The 27,289-nt window shown below is 37.3% G+C and overlaps 1 protein-coding gene across 2 annotated transcripts in view; it reads right to left on the bottom strand.

Moving 5' to 3' along the window:
* Positions 1 to 27,289, bottom strand: part of LOC143356647 (uridine phosphorylase 1) — a 163,307-nt gene that overhangs the window by 7,982 nt on the left and 128,036 nt on the right. For both annotated transcript variants that reach the window (XM_076792527.1, XM_076792526.1), the window contains exons 4-5: positions 12,125 to 12,310; positions 4,687 to 5,019 (exon numbers count right to left, since the gene is read on the bottom strand). In XM_076792527.1, coding sequence (XP_076648642.1) covers positions 4,687 to 5,019; positions 12,125 to 12,310 — 519 coding nt within the window. The remainder of the gene's footprint in view (positions 1 to 4,686; positions 5,020 to 12,124; positions 12,311 to 27,289) is intronic.

Raw genomic sequence — 27,289 nt, 5'->3', positions numbered from 1 at the left:
TGATACTCGCCGCCAGTTACCGCTCGCCGAGGTAAAATCGTCCTCATTCGTTCGTCTTACACGTTATATGTCAAAGTTGCAGCGGGGAAATGCTGCCGACGAGATCCTACTATTTGCTTCTCGAGCGAAGCTCAAGAACTTCTTTATTTTTTATTATTTTTTTATGGGTCTTTCACCAATGTATTCGAGGCATTTTTCTAATTAAATAATACCAAATATAATTTAGATGATGTTTACTAGTATAATGGAACTTGTGTGATGATTAAAGTTTCGGACGCAAAGAAGAACAGCGTATGGGAAAGAAAGAGATAAGGAGAGTCGAAGCGTTCGGGAAAAATGAAAGACTAGCGTGAGCTCAGGCCTTTAAATCAAAATATAAACTTTTTTGTTATGAATTATTTTTTACGAGATTTTCACCAATATATTTGTGGAATTTTTCTGATTAAAATGATATCAAACACGATACAATTCCGATCATATTTACACTCATTTTCTGTTAATATAATTGTAATGGGAAGTAACTTTTATCGTTCATTACACTGTCACGTATGGAGAAGCTCTCTCCGCGTTTATTTCGATTAGAATTTTCTAATTTCTTTTCCTGGGAACGAAAAGCTTCCCAACAGACCCCTTTTGTTCATAGAAGAGATACCGTACGATTTCTTAATATGAAAATCTTGAGAATATTCCCTTCTGGAATCTATGAAGATAGTTTCTGATAGGAAATAGCCTAGATAACCTCTCATTAATCTTTTTTAACGAAGATCTAACTGAGGCCCGACTTAATTAGATATGACAAAAACGAGAATGTCACCCTACGTGACAACAAATTATAAACAGAGCACCGTATTCATTTTTAGGGTATACAAACCCTTCCATTTTCATCCTCTTCGGTTAGTAATCGTGCAGTCACGTGTAGAGTCACGTAAGGTCATATTCTTAACAGTCAATTCTAGTGAGACTGGGTCCCCTTCGAATCAAGTTAACCTTATAGATTCCGGTATTTCGGTAATATTTCTATTTGGCATTTAACAGTTACTCATAAACCCCGTATTGCCAGTGCGTCAATACCGTGCACCTTAGGTAACATTTCTTTTATTGTACATTTACTTTCAATTCAATCGCGACACCAACACTTGTAATACACATTTGAACCAGAATATATCTGTGTTGTTTGGTAAATCGTGCAATCTCTAAAACTCTCTAATCTAGTAATTGAACGTTCCCACAAGATACAGTCTTACCGCTCGGATTGTATGAACTAAATTATATTAGTTACGAGGTCTACTAACTTTCCTAGCGGCTCCCTTTCCTTTCGGTTTCGCATCAGGTTCGTCCGCCACATACCTACCATAGTGCCCGCAGCCCTGGCTCGTAACAACACAAGTAAATATTATCGGAATTATATCATGTTTGGTATCATTTTAATTAGAAAAATTCCACAAATATATTGGTGAAAGTCTAAAAAAAATAATTAATAATAAAAAAGTTCAAGTTTCGATTTAAAAGCCTGAATTCGCGCCAGTCTTTCATCTTTCCCGAACGCTTCGACTCTCCCTATCTCTTTCTTTCCCATACGTTGTTCTTCTTTGCGTCCAAAACTTTAATTGTTCATTACACAAGTTAATATCATCGGAATTATATGTGGTATAATTTTCATTAGAAGTATGCCACGAATATGTTGGTGAAAATCCCATAAAAAAATAATGAAAAATAAAGAAGTTTTGTTATAGGATTAGTAGTGGTCTCCTGTGTTATGTTTACACTACTCGGCGGCGGCGCACAGTGGGCCAAAAGCGCCAAAACGTGGCCAAAATGCAAAAAATGAATTTCACGTTAGGGGTATGGCTCTTACCGTATTAGATACTCAGGTAATGACTGTATAAGAAGCCGAAGGTAAAAAGGTCTTACTACCTATACCTGCTAAATGGTAGGAGTACAAATATCCCATACAGTCGTCTCGTAGTTTTCGTGCAGTGATCTACGTTGTGAAGAAAAGGTGTCAAGCTTACAATTTTACGGAAATTGAATTTTTTGTGCGTGTACGATGGATATTGTTCCTAGAAGTAAGTACTATACATAATAATAACATTGGATTTATATTAATTAATGTTTGGAATGTATGAAGCGAACGATAAAACTTAGTGCACAAATTTTACAAATGTGTACTAAAAGTTGTATATTCCACAATATTCCACGGAGATTCTTGTCGAGTCTTATAGTAGATACTATTATTTAACATTATTTTGAAAAAGTAGCTGCCCAAAACTGCCCCTTTAGTAATGCGATCCATTTGTGTGACGCAGAGGTAGTCATGGTACTAGTTACAAGCATGTTTTCTCGAGAAATTTAGAAGTTATAATAAAATTGGTTAAATAAGCATCGTATGGTTCCACTTATAGAATTTTCTGATACAACAATTTTTTTATTGTTTAAAAAAAAATTTATTTTTGTTTTTTGTAATTTTGATATCAGATTCATATTCGTCGGTCCGAAAAATATAGGAATACTAATTCTCAAGAAAGTCCAATAATTTCTTTGGTTACGCATCCGCCATTTTGTTTTTTGTAATTTTGACATCAGATTTGTAATCAGCGACCTGAGAAACCTATGAGTATCAATTTTGAACTAAATTGAAGTACTCCTTCCTATTTTGGCCACGTTCCGAGCCCCTTACGGGGTATACCCCGCGGTAGTGGGGATAACTCCGAGACCGTAAACTTAGAAGCCTCGGAGACTTATATCCCGGATTCACTGTAGTGCTAATTGATTTTGTCAATTATAATTTGAAAAAAGTTAAAATTTAATGTAGATGTCTAATGTTTAATGTTCTTCCGTAACACGTGTTCCGTCTCATACACTATCCACCATTTTGAATTATCTTGTGACGTCAGTTGAGGGCGTCAGATCACCGTTATCTTGGAACACTGCGTCCTGTGCATATCCTATACCTCTGTCGGGTCTATAAGTAAGCAATATGGTGTAAAGTCGCATCCTAATTTTTTTTCATTTCCGATGAATCCAGACCGCAAATCAGTTTTTATATGAAGAGTTAAGCTGCGCTTATCTGGGGCGTTTGCTACCAGAGACGATCTTGAAAGGTGCTTGAGAGAAAGTCGAGCGGAAAATATTCTCCTTACGTAACATGAGAAAAATTCATTAAAAATTTTACACTGATACCGTTACTTCGAAGCAATGGCCTCATGAAATCGTCACAACTTTGTTACTTTAATGAATTTGAGCATAAAATTTTGAAAACGCGTTTCCAAGGTGCTATACTTTTAAAAAATACAATAAAAAATCGATTTTCTTACCCGTCCATGTGATAATGCCCTCTAAATATTACATATACGCGAATGGGTTCAATACCTTGTTCATTGTATTTCGTCCTATCTCGATGCGTTTCTTTCGTGTCTTTTGCCACGCCATAAACTTGTAGATTCAACCAATTCTATTACAATTATAACTACTTCCATACCACGCAGAATAGGCATATTTGCTTTTAACCCTGTCGGAACGAGCGCCGGATATCTTATCCGGCATCCATGTGATGATCTGTGTGTACGAGCGCCAGATATATCCGGCATCCATGTGACAGCTTGTATGCACGAGCGCTAGCTACAGTGGCGAATATTATATAAATGTCTTTTAATATTAAAACTATAAACGACACTTGTTAGAAGAAACATTGTTGTTTTATTTAACGCTTAAGAAACTCTTCATACAAAAAAGGACTGACCACGCGCTATGTGTGCATTTTCGGAGCGGCGCCTCGTGTAGCGAGGGTGTCACGACGGACAGAGCGCTCGTACCGAAATGGTTAACACACTACAGTCAAAGAGTTAACGTGCCTCGATACGAGAGACTCCACGAGGCCTGAGAGCAATGGAAGCTACTACAAAAGTGCACAGATAATTGTCGCAGTCCCAGAATTTTTCGTGACGATTACATTTTTAATGGAAACTTTTTCACGTTCGTGCGTTTTTTGGGAGATTTTAATGATATAGTGAGAAATGTTGAAACGATAGCCTCTGTTCTATTTATAATATTCATCTGGACACACAAATATCGTTCTGCGATATTTTCGCTACCGTTAAGCAGTGGTGGGAATAAAAAGCGATAGTTAATTAAGAAAAATATAACAGATAAACGTGCAGTGGTGCGGTACGGTACGAGGATAAATTCTTATGCTTATGCTTATGCTTATGTGACTGACCACACGGTCATGGGTCACATGCAATTTTCCTTGTAACATCGTGTTTTTATCCGTAGCATATTATCAGTGTGTATTTTATGTTACTCCTCTTAGTTTTTAGTCACAACACGTCATCGAGTCACTAACCAATAGAAAACAATATCCACTACAGCAAGTACAGTATAGTTTCCATAAGGATAGAAAACTGTACGTATAATTGTACTGTGTCGAAATCGTAACTTGTCATAAGAGCAAGAAGACTAGGTTGCTAGCTCGACCTAATCCTAATAAGGGAACCTTATCGACTAGCACTAGATGATAGATGTTCAGTTTGGGGGTACTTGGCAACTCACGATCTCTGAAGGACACGTGCTCTATAAGGCTCTATAAAGAGCCTCTATGCCAAAAACATTTGAAATGATGAAGTTATTTCCCAATCATATAAATCTATCGATATAATGTGTAAAAGATATGTATAAATATATATATACCTGGTCACCCTTCAGACGATCCAATAACGTCACGCAAACCACAGCAGCCTGGATACCAGCGTGATGCGTGAGAGCTGCGAAAGCAAGACTCTCCATTTCTATATTCACTACATCGGCTTTATGCAGTTTGCATAAATATTCCATTTTGTCGTTTTCTGTGAACTCGCAAAATGCACCATCCAGTCGTCCTTGTCCTTCGTAAAAGTCGTAAGTGCACATCGTTTTACCGACAACAGTCTCGTAGGGATCATCGTGATGCGTAAGCGCCTTTAACTCCCGAGCCAATTGTCGGTCCAACTTAGCAGGTCTTCGTACCATTTTACCTAATACAGGCTGTGAAATCAAATTTATTATTAATCATTGTCCCATTACGTGCATATTGTTCGCAAATATTAAATTACAGTAAACTTTTATAACTTGAATAAATCTATATTGAAAATATTATTATTATTAGGAACATAAAAACGAAATTAATTTTTCACATTGCATTATGTTTTAATAGGTACAATGATATAATTGAAAAAAGAAGCATTATAAAATATGGAATCAAATTGTTTCGTTTAAAATTGTATGAATAAATAGAAATACAGAAATTGGTTAGTAACATTATTTATAATAACAGTACTGTAGATAGTATTTCAATAGACGCCCATTTAATAATTGGCATTGCCATTTTGAAGTGTTTGTATAACATTATTCCTAGTGTTTAAGAGGTCGAACCCTAATAACACGATCAAAATCCTATAGCTATGCGATGATACCTTCAGGTTGCACATTGAGGCCAAAAGGGAAAATATCGACTTTTTGAGAATATCAAAATGGAAGTATTTTCTGTTATAGACGGTGTAAAAGCAACCAATAAGTATAATTAAACATGATTAAACATATTTTATGCGTATGGTCGGTTTACGTACCTCAGAGACAACGAGCGAAAATGCTGAAATTACACATTTTAGCGAAAAATTTTGTGATTTATTGTAGGCGAAGCCATTATTTTGCAATACGATCATTCACCACGAAGAGGTAGTTGCAGTTTGAGTGCCGAAAGATGGTCTTTCTGCTCTTTGGATTGTTAACCGGAATATCAAAGTACGGAATATGTAATAGTAAAATTTGCGAACATTTCTTTTTTGGCGTGGTACTAGATGACTATGTTATTATGAATGTTTATATTAGGCCAAATTGTACTAAATTACAGTTTCTTCAATATTTAGAAGAAATTAAATTCTTTAAAACTTCTTTGGCTAAACCACTTATATTGCTTGGTGATTTTAATGCTAGGTCTCAGTTTTGGGGACACTGCATTCAGACATATAGAGGTAGTAATCTTACTAATTATATTACTGACATGGGATTGATCCCATTTGTTCCTAAAGGAGGTTTTACTTTTGTTAAGGGTAATAAGAGATCCAAAGTCGATATTAGTAATTGTGATAGAAGTCTTGGTGGTTTCATAAGGAGCAAGGTTCTTGATGCTTTTACTGCTTCAGATCACTAGAAATCTATTAGTAATTCACATAAAATTAAATGATATAATAAGAGTCTTACATGGTCATCGCTTGTAAAAACAGTATGAGGAAAAAGTCTTATAATTTTGGTCATAAAGACAATTATTGGTGAAATGACAATATAAAAGATTTGAGAAGTAAAACTAATAGATCAAGGAGGATTATGCAACGCAAATTGAAGAAAGGATTAGATGCCACTTCAGAGATTGAGGCTTATAAAAATAGGAAAATGTTACATATTAAAATTGATGATGCAAAAAGAGATACTTGGACACGTGGGATAAACCTTATAAGGTCATTCAAAGGAAACTTAAAGTTAAATTAGAGTTAAGTTAAGTTAAGTTAGTTATTGTTGTAAAGTGATCAAAACAAGAGGGGGGTCGAAAGAAAACTCCTGAGAAACGCAGGAACTCTTTATTTAGTAATTGTTCTATACGGGACTGCTCGGGAAAAGGCGCTCAGACCAGACTGCTCGAAATCGTGCATTTTGCCAAATTTAGTCGCTCCCCTCTCCAGGATCCGGTCCCCTCCGAAAAGGGAGGGGCCCTCGCATTTGCTTTGTAAGGCCAACGCTGCTGGTTTATTGCCGGTAGCCTACGCGTCCCGGGAAGACCTTTTCTTCCCGCACACGTTTTGACCTTATTAATCTCAGGAGCCTATCTCCTGAACGGTCTACAACGGCCTCAAGTCGACCCTGTGTCGACACTAGCACGTGTATGGCTTGACGGCCACAAACAACACCTGTTGTTGTTTGCGCACGTTGGGCTATACCATTGAACGTTGGCACTCACCAAATAGCATAGACGGAAATAATCAATTTGTCTCTCGCCATGCCCGAAACAGCCTTACATATCTTTAAATTCCTTAATATTATAATTCTCGCGATCGCAACAAACATCAACAATCTGAAACTTATCAATTACAATACATATACATTACACATCGGAAAACAAAGAAGGATGTAACAGAAACGATACAGTCGCAGGTCGCATACCACCAACTAACCTGTGGTTAACACTCCTCCTGTTCTTAGTAAAATTGATGCTCAAGATATCCATGGTACTCTGTTTTCTAGGTCTAATGATGTTATTAATTACGATGGTTTCCGTGATTTTCCATGTAATGATTCGTTTCTTACCAATCGTCATGAAATTTTAAAGATTGCTGATAATTTCAGACTTCGAAAGGCTTCGGGCTTGGATACTGTCCCACCAGAGACTATCAGGTGTCTTATGCGTTATGATCCTGATAGTTTCGTTAAGATGATTTTCTGTCTGACTTCTGGTATTTTTCCTATTAAATGGAAAACCAGTCGGGTTATTCTTTTGCAGAAAAATAATAATAACACCTTCTTACCAAGTGATTTTAGGCCTTCATGTATCAGCGACTCTATTAGCAAAGTTCTGGAAACTGTTTTCAAAAATAGAATTTTTGATACATTAGGTGCAGTTCGACGAAAAAAAAAAATGAATCTTTGGACGCTGTTGATATTGTTTACGAATTCATTGAGGATACTATCTCTAAGCGGCGTTTTTGTATACTGGTTAGTCTAGATGTTAAAAATGCATTTAATAGTGTTAACTGGAACACTATCATTGAAAACATGAAAAGACGTAATTTTCCGGTACCACTACAAAGGATTTTACAAAGTCACCTTAAAAATATATTTGTTTATTTTAAATCACTTGATGGGTGGACGAGAGTCGGGATGGCGCGTGGTTCAATCATCGTTCCTATCATTTGGAATATGGTTTACGTTGAAATTGTTCAAATTGTTACCCCTCCAAGCATCAAGTTAATCGCATATGTCGATGATATTGCTGTTCTAGGTTCTGGGCACAATTTATGTACAGTTAGGAGCGATGTTTGTGCTCTCATCAACGATAAAATTGGTGTTGGCTTAGATAGGCTTAGTTTGGAGTTATCTCCCTCCAAAACTAAATATATTTTCATTAATAGGAAAAGGATTCCTTTAAATTTCACGCTAAATATTTATGGCCATCGTTTGACTCCTGCTCCGTGCATTAAGTATTTAGGTGTTACTTTTAATCAAAAGAGAAATTTCTCTCAACACATTGATTTGATTTCTGCGTCCTCTGTTAGAATCATGTCGCAGATTATGAGAATTGCGGCTAACATTGGTGGCCCTCGTACCATTAGTAGAAAGCTTTATTATTATGTAATGGAATTGGTTATTTCGTATGCGTATCCTATTTGGGATACTAAAGCTGTTGACTATGTCAGAAATAGGGTTATTTTGGAAAGAGTGCAGAGGTAAGGTCTCGGGCGGGTGGCGAGAGGCTACTGTACCGTGAGTCGTGATGCTTTGTGCATTATTGCAGGCATTAAGCCTCTGAAACTTTCAATTGAGGATAAAATTGATATTTATAAAATTAGAAATATGTATAAAGCTTTGCCGGATGATAGTGATGTACAACTTTTGGGAAAGAAGAAAAAAATTGAACAAGAGTCTAAAGTCGATATTGCTACTACAAACCGTTGGATTGAGGAATGGAGGGGTGGTGTTAAGGCTGCCTGGACCCATCGCCTCATTAATAATGAGGAAAATTGGATCTCTAGGAAACATGGTGAGCTAAATTATTATCTTACGCGAGTGCTAACTGGTCATGGTATAGTATATAAGCGCGACTTTAAGTCGAAAATCGTGAACAATGGCAATTTTCCCACTTTTAATCGTTTATAACTGGTAAACGAAGTAACCAATATCGGTGAAATTTTCAGCATGGATATAATTTATTCGAGCGAATCAAACACATTCTTTAAATTTTCAATACAGGCTCAGATGAAAAAGCGGAAAAAGCAACTTTTACTATTTCTTTCACGATTCCGAACAATTCAAATTTTTGTCAAAAATTTTTTACATCTCGTTTAATAAACTAATCCTGCTAACTTCTTAAAAACACTAAAGTTATTTGGACTAATTTGAAAAAAGTTATGCTGTTTCAAATAGTGTGTAATCAGTTTTGCTCCTTACTGTATATGTTACATTTTACGTATTTTTTTAAAAGTACAAATTCTTTTGGTTGTACCCTTATGTGAAGACTCTAGCCGTTGTAAATGAGTTACGGGGTGTCTCGGAGGTAGACAATGGAAGGAAGACGTGAAAAGGATGGTTGTAGAAAAGCTGAGAGGTATAAAACAGAATATATTACAACACTGAGGAATACAAATGATGAAAGAACAATGTGATGAGGCGTCGATAGAGATCGAGTACAATATAGTCGCGAAGCCCGTGAAAAAGACAGTAGAATTAGCGTGATCAGTCGATAGCGAAGATGAGTACTGACCCAGTACCAGTCTACTGAGCACCCGGAGTATCCTGTTCCACGAGACGAGCAGCCTACTCAACGTCGGGGCCTGAACGACGGATCTCCTGCGAGCCCAGGCAATGCTGCCGAATGATAAACGATAAAGGGGTCTAGTCCGGTGAGTGTCAGCCATAGACCGCGCGTCCGAAAGCCTCGTGACCCGAGTTAGACACGGTCATACTCGCCGTGTGGACTCAAAAGCTGAATCGATTATTAACGTCTTGTCTGCGAACTCGTGATTTGTATTATCGTCCAAATCAAACCGCGGGACGTAACAATTGCGAAACTAGCAAAGAGCTGCAAATCATAATTGTTATCCCGGTGGACAACAGGGATAGCCCAATCTATTGCAAAACAACGGCTTCGCCTACAGTAAAACCAAATTTTTCGCGAAAACGTGTAATTTCAGCATTTGCGCTCGTTGTCTGTAAGGTACGTAAACTGGCCATACGCATAAAATATGTGTTTAATCATGTTTAATTGTACTTTTTAAGTCGTATATAGTAGGGTATACTTCCATTTTGATATTCTTGAAAAAGTCGATACTTTGCTTATATTTTCAAACTTTATGTATCGCACAGATTTGGGATTTTAACACATTCACGCTGACGTGCATCACCGGTGAGTCGCACTCAACTGTCCCATCGAGTGGCGTGCATCACCGGTGGGTCGCACACGACTGTCTCATCTGGCGGCGTGTACCACCGGTTAGTCACACTTGAATATTCGATCAGACGCTGCGTACCGTTAAAAATTTAGTTCGTTTAGTAACTAGGAAGAATTGCCATATAGTTGAAAATCTAAATAATGGAAATTGTACGTATATTAAATTGAAAAAAGTAGGATTTACTTTATTTTATCTCAACGTTATAAACATAATTTATAAAACAAAAATTCAGTAGGAAAAACATAATAATTCAATATTATAAACTTAATGTGTAATTGTTTCGATGCAATTTTTGAAAGCATTGTCAACAGAGTGCTGGCTGGCCCTTACAATCGTTACAATATGTCGTTACTTTTTTGGTTTTCTTCTTGGCATACTGCCTACCATTTCTTTTACATAAACATTTGTAACATTCTTCACATCTTTGTCTTGTTTTTCTTGCAGGTCCTTTGTACGAATGAAGAAAATGTGACCCTTTTTTTGACGGTATTTGGTTTTCAGTTGTCATTTCTTCACAGTGATGATTATTGATCAGAAGGTGATGAATAATTTGTAAAAAAGGGTGACAAAAGGGTGGTAAAAGGGTTCCTTTTGTTAAAAAGTAAAACTGCTAACGACCTTCATAGTTCTACTTACTGGAAAAAATATGTGGTCAGGATGAAAAACGGCACGAGTTACACTATTTGCAAAATAAACGCACGCACTTTGTTACTGGACGAACAGTTGAAACTGCAACTGAATAAGCAATAATACTGCGCCGCGAGATAAGGCGAAGCATGAATTCGAGCGCCGCGCCGTCTCATAGCGAAAAATATGAAAATCGGTGGCGGCGTGACCGTGTTAAACCTGACATTACGGCGTCGAACCACAATTTTTCCCATGTGGGGCGTTTTAGATATCGAATAAAATGTTTTTGCAATCCGGTCTAGTGTCCAGGCTATGATACGAACATATGCTTCAGATAAAAGTTGTATGATGCGAGAGAGATATAACATGTTCTTATTTATTTAACATTGCAATAACCTTGAAACATCCTATGGTGGTCGCATTAAAATTTTTAAATATTCTCGTAGTTGCAATCTAGATGTCTTCCAATTTTACTTACAATAAGACATACGTACGGACATATGTACAGTGTACATACATACATTTGCGTAATTGATCACACTCATATTAAATTAGAACTAGTTTTTTAAAAATGGACCAAGTGACTTCAGTTTTTTGCAATGCTGATGCTGCAGTATAAAGGGTACTATCATCTTTCAATATCACTGTCCATCACTAGAGTAATAAAAAATAAAATGATTTGATCTGTCGTTGAAAATGGTATATTAAGAATTTCATAAATAAAACATTTCAATGCGTTATTGAATTTTCATAATCATTCGTTTCTCTACTGCATGTTCTAGTATTAAGTACCTAACGTCAGCGAAAAGCACAAGTATGTAGTATTTTAAAAACATTATTATTGCAAGCAAACAAGAGTGTCATATTTGTCCAAATATCTTTCGCCTAAAATATTCGCGATATTTTTTATGTATATGAGTATTTTGAGTTAAACCGGATATCTCGTGAGTTATCCACTATGATCTATTATATTACTTAATTTAGAGAAGACAGTCAAAAGCTTTCAACCTAAGTAAGATGCGGAAAAGCAGAAAATTGGAATAAACGGTGGCTCGAGGACGAAGCGAGTGGATGCAACCTGTGTGGGGACAGGTATGGAAGTTTGATTATATTGGATCAGGATGGAGGATATAGTGAGAGGGAAGATATATAACAATGTCGAAGCGTGGTTTGAGAAGTTGAGAAAAAAGAGAGAAAAGAAGTAACGGAGTTGGAAATGGTGCAATAACTAGGATAAGAATAGAGTAGGAGAGAGAGAGAGAGAGAGAGAGAGAGACCCAGATATCATTACCATTGATATCACTTACCAGTTCTAAATGAGCCTTTAGCATTCCATCGACCGCTTCTTCAGAAATTACAACGGTACCACCTTCAAGGCCGATTCCACCGCAAGTACCGATCCTAAAGAATATTGGATCTTTCACTTTTGCGTGGTACATTAACTTGATCACTTCGTGCAGGAGAATTCCGACTGATGGGATACCCATTCCATGCTAAACAAAAAACTTTGATATTCTATACATCTTTCATAGACATTGTTAAACAACTTCAAATATTTAAAAATTTGTATAATTATTCAACATTTGTACAAAATCCTATAATGATACGTTTGAAAACAAATTCATCAATGTATTCTTGATTTTAATCAATTTGTGAAATATTGTGATCAAGTGTCACGCGTGAAACATAACTACACATGTACCTTTAAATAGTTACATTTTCTATTTAGACAACATTATTTATTACGCGTATACCTTATGGATTAGAGTTTTTCAAACGTATTATTATTAAATGATTTATAAGAAAACGTAAAATTCCACTTAAAAAGTACAATTGTATGGTTTTTTTGGGTTATTGTATAGGTATTACATAAATTGCCACTTATGCATACAAAATTTGCCATCTCGTGCCATTTCGTTCTTTTCAAAGAACTTTTTCGTATCTCTAATAGTTGCTGAGATAGTTAACGTTATATGCAGTTACATCAATTACTAGGTCTACAGAAGTTTTTACAAAATGTTGTAAATTCTTGTTCTGATTAACGAACAATTTAAAAAATGAAATAATTTCTTAGTATTTGGTAATTATTTTTAATTTGTTCGCAATTTTTCAACACTTGTCAAGAATCTGCGTAAAATTGTTAATGAAATATTAATACCATATTGAACACACCTTAATATGAATTGTTTTAGGCTAATTTTTGATATACGAACATTGAATTTTATTATCGTTCTGGATATATGTTGCCAAGGTCATCGTCTTGAGTGGCCCCAATTTTGAAAAAATTAGCGGCAACGATCCGTTCAAAAGTTATGAAGTATTAAAGTTTCCGTTTTGAACAATATGAAGGCACAATAAGATGCCGATATCATTCGATCATTGTTTTGTTTATATTATAGTATAGGGATTCATTGTAATAGGGCTCAATAGATATTATTGTAGTAGTCTCTTGCTTAAGAGATGTAATTATTTTCCTTCTGTGTTCCGCGGGTTGGAAGCATTTATTTATTGATTGTTTGTACTCACAAGAATTTTACAAACCTGCGATTGAATGATATTGGCATGTGTCGTGCTCTCGTATGGTACAAAATGGAAACTTTAATGCTTCATGGCACTGTATGTTTCATCAACTGTTCAACGGATCGTTGCCGCTAATTTGATTAAAGTCGGGAACGGGTTACGGTCAAGGTCCAAGTTCGATGTTGACATATTAAATATACCTCTTATATTAAATGATTGATTTATTAAACGGTGTTGCTTACAAGCATCGAAGCAAACTTAACATTGGCCGCTAATAACCTGAGATGTTGATGCGATCTTAAATAAACTAACAATAACAAAAAAAAAAGAACTTAATATTTTCATTGCTATTACAATATTTGAGGGGAATACTAAGACCTCATTAGCGATGTTTTGAAATTTTCATTGTATCGAATAGTATAATTTAATGCTTAAAAAATGTTGTATTCGCAGCATTCTCATTTTGTTATGCGCATTCAGCAGGGATGTGCATTTCTGTCTCAATTGAGTCAAAACCGTCCCCATCATAGCGCCCATTGTTCCCTTCCAGTAAGCGTCGTTACCGTGGTGCAGAAGTCGGCAAGAAGAGCACATTTCGGCCGATTTTCGAGGACTACATACACCCCCTTATCGGCCGCGCATCTCGGTTCCCGTGACGATCCTAGTTCTTGAGACACCTCAGGTAGGTACCGTTTGAACTGCGCGTGGCGCATTAGGGCGACAGCCATATCAATAAGTTTCCACATTACCGTGAAGGTACTATTGTCAATGAACTTTTTTTGTCAGTGATATCCCCTGTAGGCCTATTTTACTATGTCGCATGGTAATTTCGAAAAATAAATTTGGAAAATAAATGAAGAGGATAAATTTGGAAAATAGCTTTTAATTTCATCGCCAAAATTTTATTTAGACGTGCAAAAACATTTTCGCGTACGTTTAGACTTTAAACGTGCTGGGTAGATCTGAAATGTCGAATAGAAGGCTGGATGTCGCTCGCTGTTCGCACTGCAAACGATAGAGAAGAATCGTTCAACTTTGTGCGCTTTTCTGTTTTAATTAAATCTTCCGACTTTATTTTTCAAATTTATTTTCTATATTTCTCTTCCGAAATTATCATGCGACATAGTGGAGTAGGCTTACAGGGGACACCACTGACGAAAAAACGTATTGATAATAGTACAGACAAGATATAGGAATAGATCTGACACCGAGCGTGACAGTCAAGGCCAAATGCCTGCCGGCCCCCTTAATGGATATTTGAGAGAATCTGTGAATCGTTTCAGCGAACCGGAAATTTTAATGTTACTAAAGAACGTAACGAAAACTGCCATTTCGGATGTAAATACAATTGCGGTCCTAGCGGTAGCAGAAAATCCCCATATTAGTACACGACAGATTTCATGAGGTTCTGGCATGAGTAAACCAAGTGTACTACGAATTCGTCATAACGAAAAACATCATGCTTATCATCTATCACTTCATCAGGAGGTCCATGGAACGGATTATGAAAACCGCGTTCGATTATGTCAGTGGTTTTTGCATCAAATGAGCAATAATAATTTTTTTTTACAAAAAGTTTTATTCACATTTTTGCAAATTAATTTGAGAAACATGCACTACTAGGCATCAGAAAATCCTCATTGGAAGAGAGAAGTTGACCATCAACGTCAAAGGAGCGTTAATGTGTGGAATTTTCGGCAACAAATTGATTGGACCATATTTTATTGATGGTCGACTGACGGGACAAAAATATGCAAACTTCTTGTGAGTAATTTTACCATCTTTATTAGAAAATTTACCATTAAATATTCGTACACAAATCTGGTATCAACATGATGGTTGCCCTGCACATTACGCACGTCATGTAAGGCAAGTACTCGATAGAAAATTTCCCAATCGATGGATTGGTCGTGGTGGACAATTTCTGTGGCCTCCACGCTCACCAAGCCGTACTCCTTTAGACTATTTTTTGTAGGGCAAATTAAAAGATACAGTGTATCGTGAACCATCGAAAACCCCTGAGAATATGAAACATTGTATTCGTGAAGCATGCATTACGCTCGGTGCGGATATGATTCAGAGTCCAGTTTTTTCATTACTTAATAGATTGTATCACTGTATTAATGCCAATGGATATCACTTCGAACACTTGTGTTAGTTGCGATAAACTACTAGGTCACTCATGTTAACAAACATTGTCACGTAAACATCCCGCTGTCCTGCGGAAACCTATGACAACGTTAAACTTCTACCTTGATATTACGCGAAGAAAATTTTCAGGAAATAAAGTGAAATTACTCGTTAATTATTAGGTTTAGGGCTAATGAAGGTCACTACTTTTTTACTCAGAATTCAACATTCTTCCATATTTTGGTATAAAAAATATAGTATTCCATTAAAAAAAAATACAAAATCGACCTTCAAATCTCCGAAACGCTTTCACCTGTAAAAAAAATAAACTACATAATGTACTCCTTTAGACCATGCAACTTCTGTATACAAAACTTTTTCGTGCAACGCATACTTTGGAAGTTATGTATTTGTGCAAGTTGCGTGAACCATCCTGTATACAGGGTGGGACAATAACTATGTCCAGTTTGAATATTGCCGTTATTTGTAATAATATGAAAAAATGTTATATAGAAAACTTACACGGTATAGAGGGGAACATATTGTGACACAAACATTTTCGGCGTGGGTGGAGGCATAGAGGAGATTTCAAGGTCAACTCTATTTTTTTAAATGGAATGCTATGTTTTTTTTTATCACGATCTGATAGCCAGTGTTGAGACGAATTCAGCGAGTTATCATTGAAGGTCATGCAAGTTCAAATATGGTAGTAAAATAAACTTTATTACATTACGGGAGATGCTCGAATTGATGACTTCGTATCCCTGTCCCAATCTTCGTATCCCTGCATCACGTGCATGTCTTATCATTTCTTATTCTAGCACATGCTGCAATTATCCGTTGTTTCATATTTTCTGGTGTAGTGGGTACTTCTTGATAAACAGCATTTTTCAATGCTCCCCAGAGAAAAAAATCTACTGGTTACGACAAGTTGAGCACCAACGACAATGGTCAATTAACGTATGGTGTGGAATCGTTGGTGATCAAATAATCGGACCGCATTTTATCGATGGAAATCTTACTGGCGAACGATATGAACACTTTATACGAAGTAGATTGGGGGCTTTATTAGAAAATGTACCACTAAACGTTCGCCAGATGATGTGGTTACAGCACGACGGATGTCCAGCACATTATGCTCGGAGAGTAAGAGATGCACTGAACGAACTTTACACAAATAAGTGGATAGGACGTGGAGGATTAGTTTCTTGGCCAGCTCGCTCTCCGGATTTAACACCATTGGATTTTTTTCTCTGGGGAGCATTGAAAAATGCTGTTTATCAAGAAGTACCCACTACACCAGAAAATATGAAACAACGGATAATTATCAATTCGACACAGCACGTTCTCGTGCTAGTTTAAAAATAAATAATCCACTTTGAGACCATGTAATCGATTTCATTGTCTCGACGGGGCAGTTTCAGTTACGCTATAATGTTTATTGTTATAACTGATTTCGGAACTATACATATACAAGTTATACCTAAAGTCTACCACAGTGAGATTCTACACCTTTGGGACGTTGGAGATTTGTATAAAATATGTGCATAATTGTTTATAACATTGATAATCAATGTTAATTTTTTATACATTAACGCATTCTACGCATTGACAACAGAAAAAGTTTGAGTTAATTGTTAAGGATTTCATAACGTTTTCATTGTATAGAGTTACACATAGAGGCGTGGGCCGCGCCTTCACTACCGGGAAAGTAAGGGTTCAACTTGAAAAATACTGTCTACGCTCGGTGGTCTGCCATGGAAAAGGGGATGGTCATATTTTTGTATATTTTTTAGGCCATTATCTAGATCTAGAATATGGAATCGAAAAAATAATAAGAATAGGTCTGGGTCAGATTTGAAATTGTGGCTGTCGATAAAGTACACATGATATAGCCAAGGTACAAATTGGGAAGTATAATAACAATTTCTTAAGTAGCTATCAGTTCGTGGAAACGAATGAACTCAAACCCGTTGGTAAATACGGACAGTCAATGAAAACATTTGTTGACGATTTGACCGTGTCAATGAAAACATAGTGTGGGTCAAACCGTGTAGATGAAAATATTTGTCGGCTATCTGACCATGTCGATGAAAACATACTGTCCACGAAAGTTAATGTCGGTCAAATCGTGTCGATGAAAACAGTGTCGGTGAAATGAGTTGTCGACGATCTCAGGGTAACCCCCTACCACTACTCTGCCGCTTGGGTAGGATCTACCTGAACGATGAGGGTTGACTCAATGGTGTGCGTGCGTCTTCTTACATGAGCACAATACGACGTTTAAGGGGAGGGAACCGAACCTGACCAGGGCAAGCTCCAAATGCCCCGACACAATAATGATCGTCACGCTATGAAAGAACGAACGGCCGCTAGAGGAAGCTAAATAGTAACATTTCTGTCCAGTAGGGGAGCTAGGAACGTTTTCCAAAGTTCAGTATCGAGCAACACACTGTATTGGTAAAACAGAGGAAGAGAGAATGTACGGACGTACGACAACGTGGATGGCGCTGTCGTAGCTTCGTTCGAATAGCCGTGCCGCGGCACACTCACGCACCGCCTGATCAGCGTGTACGTGTGCCGACGGCGATCGCAAGGGTCAGGGATGCCTGGAAATATTTCCCAATAATGCAGTCACGGGACTTGTCAATGGTGAAAAGAGCTAGATGAAAGTTCTATCTAGGGTGGAAAGGTCCTCAGAAGTCGTACTTTTGCATCATTGAGAAACGGTTAGCAATATTCGGCAGCACGTCGTTTCTCAGGGAGGCTATGGGAACTGACATGGCGGCACACTCACACACCGCCTGGTCGGCGTGTACGTGTGCCTACGAGGGCTGGAAGGGTCTGGAATTCCGCAACCCATTTCTCTATAATACAGGGATGTGAATTTTCAGTAATGGTTCGCACTAGATAAAAGGATCAACCTAACATGCCGAATCCCTCGAAAATCCGTAAAAATTATTGTTTGCGAAATGTAACAAATAGTTTGACAAACTATATTTAAATAAATGATTCTTTTCTAGTTTTTATCTCTATATACAAGTGAACGCATTCTAAATATTTTCAGTAAAAATTTGCTTTCTATAACTCCGTGCCGTGACATTGACACTGGAGGGTGTCATAAATTAGCCCTCCCACGACACTGTCCTGCCGAAGACGAAAGAACTTCCCTGTAACCTCGGTGCAAAACACAGTCATTCTCTAAAGTCTGAAACATCACCGCTTCGCACGAATGTACGATTGCCTAGTAAATATGATCCAAATTATATCATGTTTGGTGTCAATTTTATCAGGAAAATGACACGAATGTGTTGGGAGAAGTTTCATGAATATATTATGAAAAACAAAAGAATTGGGACATTGCATTAGTATTGTCTCACCGATATACCTGACCCCGCATAATGTTACACTCTTCGGCGGTCTAGCTTCTGGCCCCTTTGAAAGGTAGACACTTGGGGGCGTCATAAATTACCCGTTCTCCGATAGTGTCCTGCCGAAGACGAAAGAGCTGGCATGCAGCCTCGGTGCGAAACACAGTCATTCTCTGAAATCTGAAACATCGTCGCTTCGAACAAATGTACGAATGCGTAGTAAATATGATACAAATTATACCATGTTTGGTGTCATTTTTATCAGAAACATTCCACAAATGTGTTTAGAGAGGTTTCATGAAAAAATAATGGAAAACAAAAAAGATTATGACATTCCATCGGGATTGTCTTACCGATATACCTGACCTTGCACAATGTTACACCCTTCGGCGGTCTAGCTTCTGGGTCTTTCGACAGGTACACGCTTGAGGGTGTCAGAAACTAGCCCTCCCAATATAACCCCAGATAAAAGAGCTAAGGGGCACAGAATGCCTGTGGGATTAGGACAAGTTTCACCGATACGTAATGTTACGATAAAAATTACAATCTCATTAAAGACAGTCCAAATGATGCTTCATGTTTTTAATCTATTTATTAATACATGCTTTTATTTTTTTATGCTTTTATGTTTTTAATCAGAACAATATTGTTAATACGAATGACTTCTAGAGCTTATCTAGAGCATTTGGACCGTCTTTAATGAGATTGTAATTTTAACTTTCAAATTTTAATACAAATTTTTTTATCTTTCATTCGTTATTCGAAATTTTTATTTCGATAACTATTTTGCCCAACTCTGCGTATTGATAATATCATTAAAATATACTTACGAAGTTACATACGCCTAGAAGGTATGACAAGAAGGTAAATTATGACAATTTTTTGAGGAGTGCGTTAACTTCGTGAGGATATTTTAATGATATTATCGATACGTATGCAACTTCATTCGAAACAAATTCGTCGGAATTCCAGAAATATTTAATTTAATTTAATTTAATTTAATTTAATTTAATTTAATTTAATACAAAATTTAATGCAAATAAAGATTCTGATTAAAATAAAGATTTGTCAGGCCGGCCAGACAATGCATACAGAAATCCATATAAAATGCGGAACATTGCAAGCGTAGTCGGCCTGACCGTTCGGTGTGCCGGTCGTTGGGTGTAACATGGGTCAGGTACATCGGTGAGACAATACTAATGCAATGTCATCATTTTTTTTGTTTTTCCTTATTTTTTCATGATACCTCTCTCAACACATTCGTGGAATGTTTCTGATAAAAATGATACCAAACATGGTATAATTTGTATCATATTTACTACGCATTCGTACATTTGTTCGGAGCGACGATGTTTCAGATTTCAGAGAATGACTGTGTTTCGCACCGAGGCTGCATGCCAGCTCTTTCGTCTTTGGCAGGACACTATCGGAGAAGGGCCAATTTATGACGCACCCAAGTGTCTACCCTTCGAAGGGGCTAGAAGCTAGACCGCCGAAGAGTGTAACATTATGCGGGGTCAGGTATATCGGTGAAACAATACTAATGCAATGTCCCAATTCTTTTGTTTTTCATAATATATTCATGAAACTTCTCTCAACACATTCGTGTAATTTTCCTGATAAAATTGACACCAAACATGATATAATTTGGATCATATTTACTAGGCAATCGTACATTCGTGCGAAGCGGCGATGTTTCAGATTTTAGAGAATGACTGTGTTTTGCACTGAGGTTACAGGAAAGTTCTTTCGTCTTCGGCGAGACAGTGTCGTGGGAGGGCTAATTTATGACACCCTCCAGTGTCAATGTTATGGAGCGGGCCATCGACGCAAGATACTAATTCGCAACAGGTTGCTTTCAAACCATTAGAGATATTGAAATCAAATTTTTACAGAAAATATTTAGAATATATTCATTTTTATCTGGAGATAAAAACTAGAAAAAATCAATTGATAAATATAGTTTGCCCAACTATTTGTTACATTTCGCGAACAATAATTTTTAGGGATTTTTGAGGGATTCAGCATGTCAGGTTGATCTTTTTATCTAGTGCCATTACTGAAAATTCACATCCTTGTATTATCCAACCTTCCAAGATGCTAATTGGCTAAAGCGCTTTTCACTATGAAAAACTCCCGTCTCTGCATTATTGGGAAATGGTTAGTGGCATCCTAGACCCTTGCGATCGCCGTCGGCACACGTACACGCCGACCAGGCGGTGTGTGAGTGTGCCGCCATGTCAGTTCCCATAGCCTCCCTGAGAAACGACGTGCTGCCGAATATTGCTAACCATTTCTCGATGATGCAAAAGTACGACTTCTGAGGACCTTTCCACCCTAGATAGAACTTTCATCTAGCTCTTTTCACCATTGACAAGTCCCGTGACTGCATTATTGGGAAATAATTCCAGGCATCCCTGACCCTTGCGATCGCCGTCGGCACACGTACACGCTGATCAGGCGGTGTGTGAGTGTGCCGCGGCACGGCTATTCGAACGAAGCTACGACAGCGCCATCCACGTTGACGCGCCGCTCATGCTCCTACAGGCCTCTCTGGCGGACAACATGCTGCCGAATATAGCTAATCATTTCTCGATGACGCAAAAGTAGGATTTCTGAGGACCTTTTCACCCTAGATTGAACCTTTATCTAGCTCTTTTCACTATGGAAAGGTCCCGTCTCTGCATTATTGGGAAATATTTCCAGGCATCCCGGACCCTTGCGATCGCCGTCGCACACGTACACGCCGACCAGGCGGTGTGTGAGTGTGCCGCCATGTCTGTTCCCATAGCCTCCCTGAGAACCGACGTGCTGCCGAATATTGCTAACCGTTTCTCGATGATGCAAAAGTACGACTTCTGAGGACCTTTCCACCCTAGATAGAACTTTCATCTAGCTCTTTTCACCATTGACAAGTCCCGTGACTGCATTATTGGGAAATATTTCCAGGCATCCCTGACCCTTGCGATCGCCGTCTGCACACGTACACGCTGATCAGGCGGTGTGTGAGTGTGCCGCGGCACGGCTATTCGAACGAAGCTACGACAGCGCCATCCACGTTGTCGCGCCGCTCATGCTCCTACAGGCCTCTCTGGCGGACAACATGCTGCCGAATATAGCTAATCATTTCTCGATGACGCAAAAGTAGGACTTCTGAGGACCTTTTCACCCTAGATTGAACCTTTATCTAGCTCTTTTCACTATGGAAAAGTCCCGTCTCTGCATTATTGGGAAATATTTCCAGGCATCCCGGACCCTTGCGATCGCCGTCGCACACGTACACGCCATCCACGCTTTCGCGCCGCGCATGCTCCTATAGGCCTCTGTTTTACCGATACAGTGACTACTGACGATGAGACAGATCGGGAACATAGTACAGCGCTCGTAGCGGAAAATGTCGGAACTATATTTTGATGAAATACTCAATGATCTAATTTTTCTGGGTGCCCGCTTTCATTTGTTTGATACGTAAGCATACAACGTGATCGGCGTGGCATTGAGTTCCTATATGTTCCCGCTAGGGTGGAAAGGTCCAACGAACTCCATACGAGCTCTGAATCTCTCGATATTTACGATAATGTCACTCGATTAAGCAGTATGCTGCTGAATATTGCAAATTACGGCTAAAAAACGCAAAAGTACGACTTATGAGGACCTTTTCACCCTAGATTGAACTTTTATCTAGCGATTTTGACTACAGAACAGTACTATTTTTGCATTGTTAACAAATGAGAGCGGGCCTCCCGTACCCTTGCAAAACTCGGGTACGTGTGCGGAACTAGGGAGGGGATGCACTCACACAATCTTGAGCCGTGCCCACCGCCTTAAAGGTACAGAACATCTAGCAATGTGCATTTTGACCTGAAAACATTATGAAATCTTTTACAATTTTTTCTAACGAAATGGTTCATTTGCGGCGTATGGTTCCTCTCAAATTTTTGCTGTTTTCAATACGTAGAATACGTTGATGTATAAAATAAAAAATTTAACAATAACTTACAATGTTATAAACAATTTTTCGGACAGTTTTCTAATTTTAATTTGTTGCGAACGCAAAGTTCTGTTCTCGTGTATCTTGGTACGTAGGTTCTCGGCATAAATGTTTCCCCGGGCAACTCACGATCGAGCGACAATGAAATGATCGACGGCGATTGTTACATCGCGAAAGCGAAGGGGTACGCCCAGGGGTATGTGCCTGTGGTTGAGGCGCGAGGCTACCTTCGCATGGTGACGCATATGGATTTCCAAATTACGGGGAAATCCGCTATTATTTTATTGGAATTGTAGATTCTAAAGACAGTGGCATTATTGAATTACATCTGGCGACGATCGACCTTTATAATTTTATAATCTGGGATTGCAAAACCCTTTGTTCACGCCTTAGCGCGGCCCATCCTGTTAACATTACTAAACATATGTTTATATAAATATATATGGTAGTAATGGAACTAACAAGAGAACATATTCAGTTGGTATAAGCCGATTTTGATAAATCTTATGTGAGATATAGTTTTTCGAAAAATATTTGACGTGCGTTTTTTTTTGTCAGCATCCATCTACTTTGAAAGGGTGAAAACAGCCCTCAAAGTTGGGGGTTAAAACTACATTTTTTGAAATGTCTCGGAAACCAGAGGTCGAAAAAATTAATTTTTTTTTAAATTGTATATTTTCTAATGGGAAATGTAGTAGCGCAAGAAAATTTTGACAAAAGTTCTTTGTTTAACCCCTTAACTTACGATTTACGTTTCTACAGCCTGGGCCCAAAAGGTAAACAAGATCGCGCAGCCTTCGAGCCATTCCACGGCCATGCCCGTGATATTTACATTTGGCTCGATCATTGTACCAGGGGCCATGCCCGTAATATTTACATTTGACCCGACCGATGTACTACTAGCTAGGCCCGTGATAATCAGTTTTGCCCCGAATACCAGACCACGTGTCTCACACGTAGTTGTTGGTTAAGGGGTTACACATAGGGATTGCAATGCCGGTATACCGGTATACCGAATACCGGTATTTCGTGCTATTTTGCAATTTCGTGAAACCGGTATTTGCTAAGCTAAAATACCGGTATTTTCGGTATTAGCTATAAATAATAAATATTTTTTTGGGGCATTTGCTCTTATTTGAAATACGTTCGCCGCTCATGATGTGTGTATCTGTGCTTGCCGATCAAAGCACATTGCCGCGGTGACTGCTGAAGCCACTGCGCTCTTTTCGGTGTGGTACCGATGCCGCTGCGCTCTTTTCGGCGTGGTATCGATGCCGCTGTATTCTTTGCAACATTGTGGCGATGAACGACAACGTTTGAGGCATTTTTCTGCCTGTAAAGGCGCGTATCTCGATGAACACAGTTCAGTTGTCGCTCGACTGCGAACGAATTGTCTCTTCCGTTTGTCCTAGTGAAATTGTGCGCAGTGTTTTAAATATTTATATTATACATTTAGATATTTTTTAAATTGGTGAGTTTCTTTTTCATAGGTAAGGACACATTATATATTATGCTTCATTGTTCAAAATATTTACACGTGTAACGTATGTATATGTTTTTAGTTTCATTTATCCGTAATGAATAATACGAATGACTTCAAAGAACATAGAAAATCTGCCGATAATACTTCGGCTTGGTTTTACTATTTATATGATGAAAAAAGTATGCTGGCGAGATGCAAAACATGTTCGAGGATAATTAAAGTTTTTGGAGGAAGTACAAGCGGACTACATACACATTTAAAAACACTACATAATATTAATTTATTGAAAAGAAAAGAATCCGAGACAAATTCTAACTCACCTAAAAATGATATTACGAAACCAAAGACATCGCAAATTACAGATTTTTTCAATAGAAAAACCGACTGTTTCGATGAAGTTCTGTCTAGAATGACAGCATTAGATGGTTTGCCGTTCAGAGTGTTTTGTACTTCAGTTGAATTGAGAAAGTCACTGATTGCAAGAGGTTTCAAAAATATTCCAAGATCTATTAATACTATAAGAAGAACTGTTATAAACTATAGTAACAGTGTTCGCAATTCTCTGAAAAAAGAATTAACAGAATTAAAATTAAATGGTACAAAATTTAGTCTCACATTTGATGAATGGACAAGTGTACGAAATAGACGTTATTTAAATATAAATATTCATTCAGAAAAGAAAATTTGGAATATAGGACTCACACATGTCTCAGGAAGTATGCCAGCTACAAAATGTGTAGAAGTAGTCAACTGCAAATTGGAGGAACATGGATTATCTCTAAAAGAAGATATTGTCTGCATAACTACTGATGGAGCAACGGTGATGAAAAAAGTTGGGAAGTTGATTGATGCAAATCAGCAATTGTGCTATGCTCATGGAATTCAACTTGGAGTAATCAGTGTGCTATATCAACAAAATCAAGAGCAGAAGAAGCAAAATACTCTGGATTTAGAAACTTCTGATTCTGATTTCGAAGAGAGTGACAATGAAGAAAATAGTACTACAATTGTTGAAAGTACCTCATTTGAATATGACGAAGATAATAGTAACGAGGACGAAATATTAACCTACCAAGAATTGCTTCCCATAATTAAGAAAATTCGAAAAGTTGTTAAAATATTTAAACGTTCCCCTACTAAAAGTGCTGTTTTACAAAAATATGTACTTACTGAAATAAAAAAAGAACTTATGCTAATATTAGATTCTAAAACACGCTGGAACAGTTTGTTATTGATGATGGAACGATTTTTGAAATTAAAAAATCCAATTCAGAAAGCATTAATTGACTTAAATTTACAAATTAATTTTCCCGATAATGAATTCGATTTAATATCAAAAACTGTATCAGCTCTGCATCCAATAAAACTGACTGTGGAAGCATTATGTCGGAAGGATTCCAACTTATTAACAGCGAATGCAGCAATAAATTTTATGTTGCAATCACTTAAAGATCAGGACACGCCACTGTCTGAGGAATTATACAGTGCATTGAAAATTCGTATACAGGAAAGGCATAGTGACCTAGAAAATATTTTAAGGTATTTACATAATTATAACGACTTTAAAAAAGAAAACGGAAAGGAAGAAAAGAAACTAACAAGGTCAAATTTAATTAAGTTCGTCGTCAATTTCCACAAAAACATTTATGAAAACCAAACACAAACCTATCCAGAAGAATTCGTTGAAGATGATGTTGATGTTGATATCGAAAAAGAATTATCTCTCGAGAAGAAATTACAATTAGCTATAGATAAAAAAATTGCTACGAACAATAATACAAAAATAATACAAAAAATAGATTTATCCAAAACCATCAGACGAGAGACCGAGTTGTTAGAGGATGAAGGACATCGAGGCAAATATTTAGAGCAAGTATATCGCTCATTATTAACAGTACCACCAACCAGCGTGGATGCGGAAAGAGCATTTTCAACTGCAAGTAATTTGTGCAGAAAAATACGTTCAAGGCTTAATGACAGTTCAATAGATGCATTATGTTTTTTACAATCACATTTCAAAAATATCGAATCAATAAATTAGTTATTTTTTTTTCCTATTAAACAACTGAGTTTTTGTACCTTCATGAAAATTCCTAGTACCGGTATTAATACCGGTATACCGGTACAACGTTTAAAAAAATACCGAATACCGGTATTGCATTTTTGGTCCGGTATTGCAATCCCTAGTTACACAATATATTAAAAATTGGATTTTTTGCAGTTTCTCTTAGTTATTATTAGTTCAGTTTAATGTAAACTCGGGTGTATGATCTTTGATCCAAGACAGGGGATACGTGTTTTAGGATTTTTTCTTTTTGCCATTTAACAATAATTATGCGTAATGAAAGATAGTCTTGTACCTGGCATGCGGCGGAAGGAATTCTGGCTTGTTTTGTAGAAATATAAGCATTTAGTATAAACGTGGATAGTATTTTGAACAATACCACTGCTTTACATGTCGTTTATTGTTTTATTAGTAGCTAAAGAATGTGGCCAGGTAGCAGCGTAACGCGGTGCTAATCACCGCGAAATGGCGGTGTAAGGGTACCGACTGTCATAGTCAATTCTCCTGTGAATTTCAGCGATCATTGTACTATAAGAAACATACTATAAGAAATTTCAGTTCTTCGTAACAGTTAATTGAATTAAAGATGGTTTACAACCATTTCAATAACCAAAATCTATATTGTAACAGTTATAAACAATTTTGTAAGGGTTCTTTTTATCTATACAGGTCCATGGAATGTGTATATGGCAATATTGTGAGTCTTTTTATAAGAAATACCTACACCTGTGAAGACACATTTCAAATATCACCATTTGTTTTAATAATATACTAAATATCATTGATTATTCACAGGTTATTGTGATTTTTCGGGCATTTCCGATGCTCTGACAAGAAAGTGTTTCCAAGAAAAATTAATCAGTAATTACTCTTCTATAAAGTTGAATATAAAAAATTAAAAATCTTTTTTTA

Source organism: Halictus rubicundus, chromosome 8 (genome assembly GCF_050948215.1).
Source record: "Halictus rubicundus isolate RS-2024b chromosome 8, iyHalRubi1_principal, whole genome shotgun sequence".
NCBI lineage: Eukaryota > Metazoa > Arthropoda > Insecta > Hymenoptera > Halictidae > Halictus > Halictus rubicundus.
This window is presented reverse-complemented; position numbering and strand designations above follow the sequence as displayed.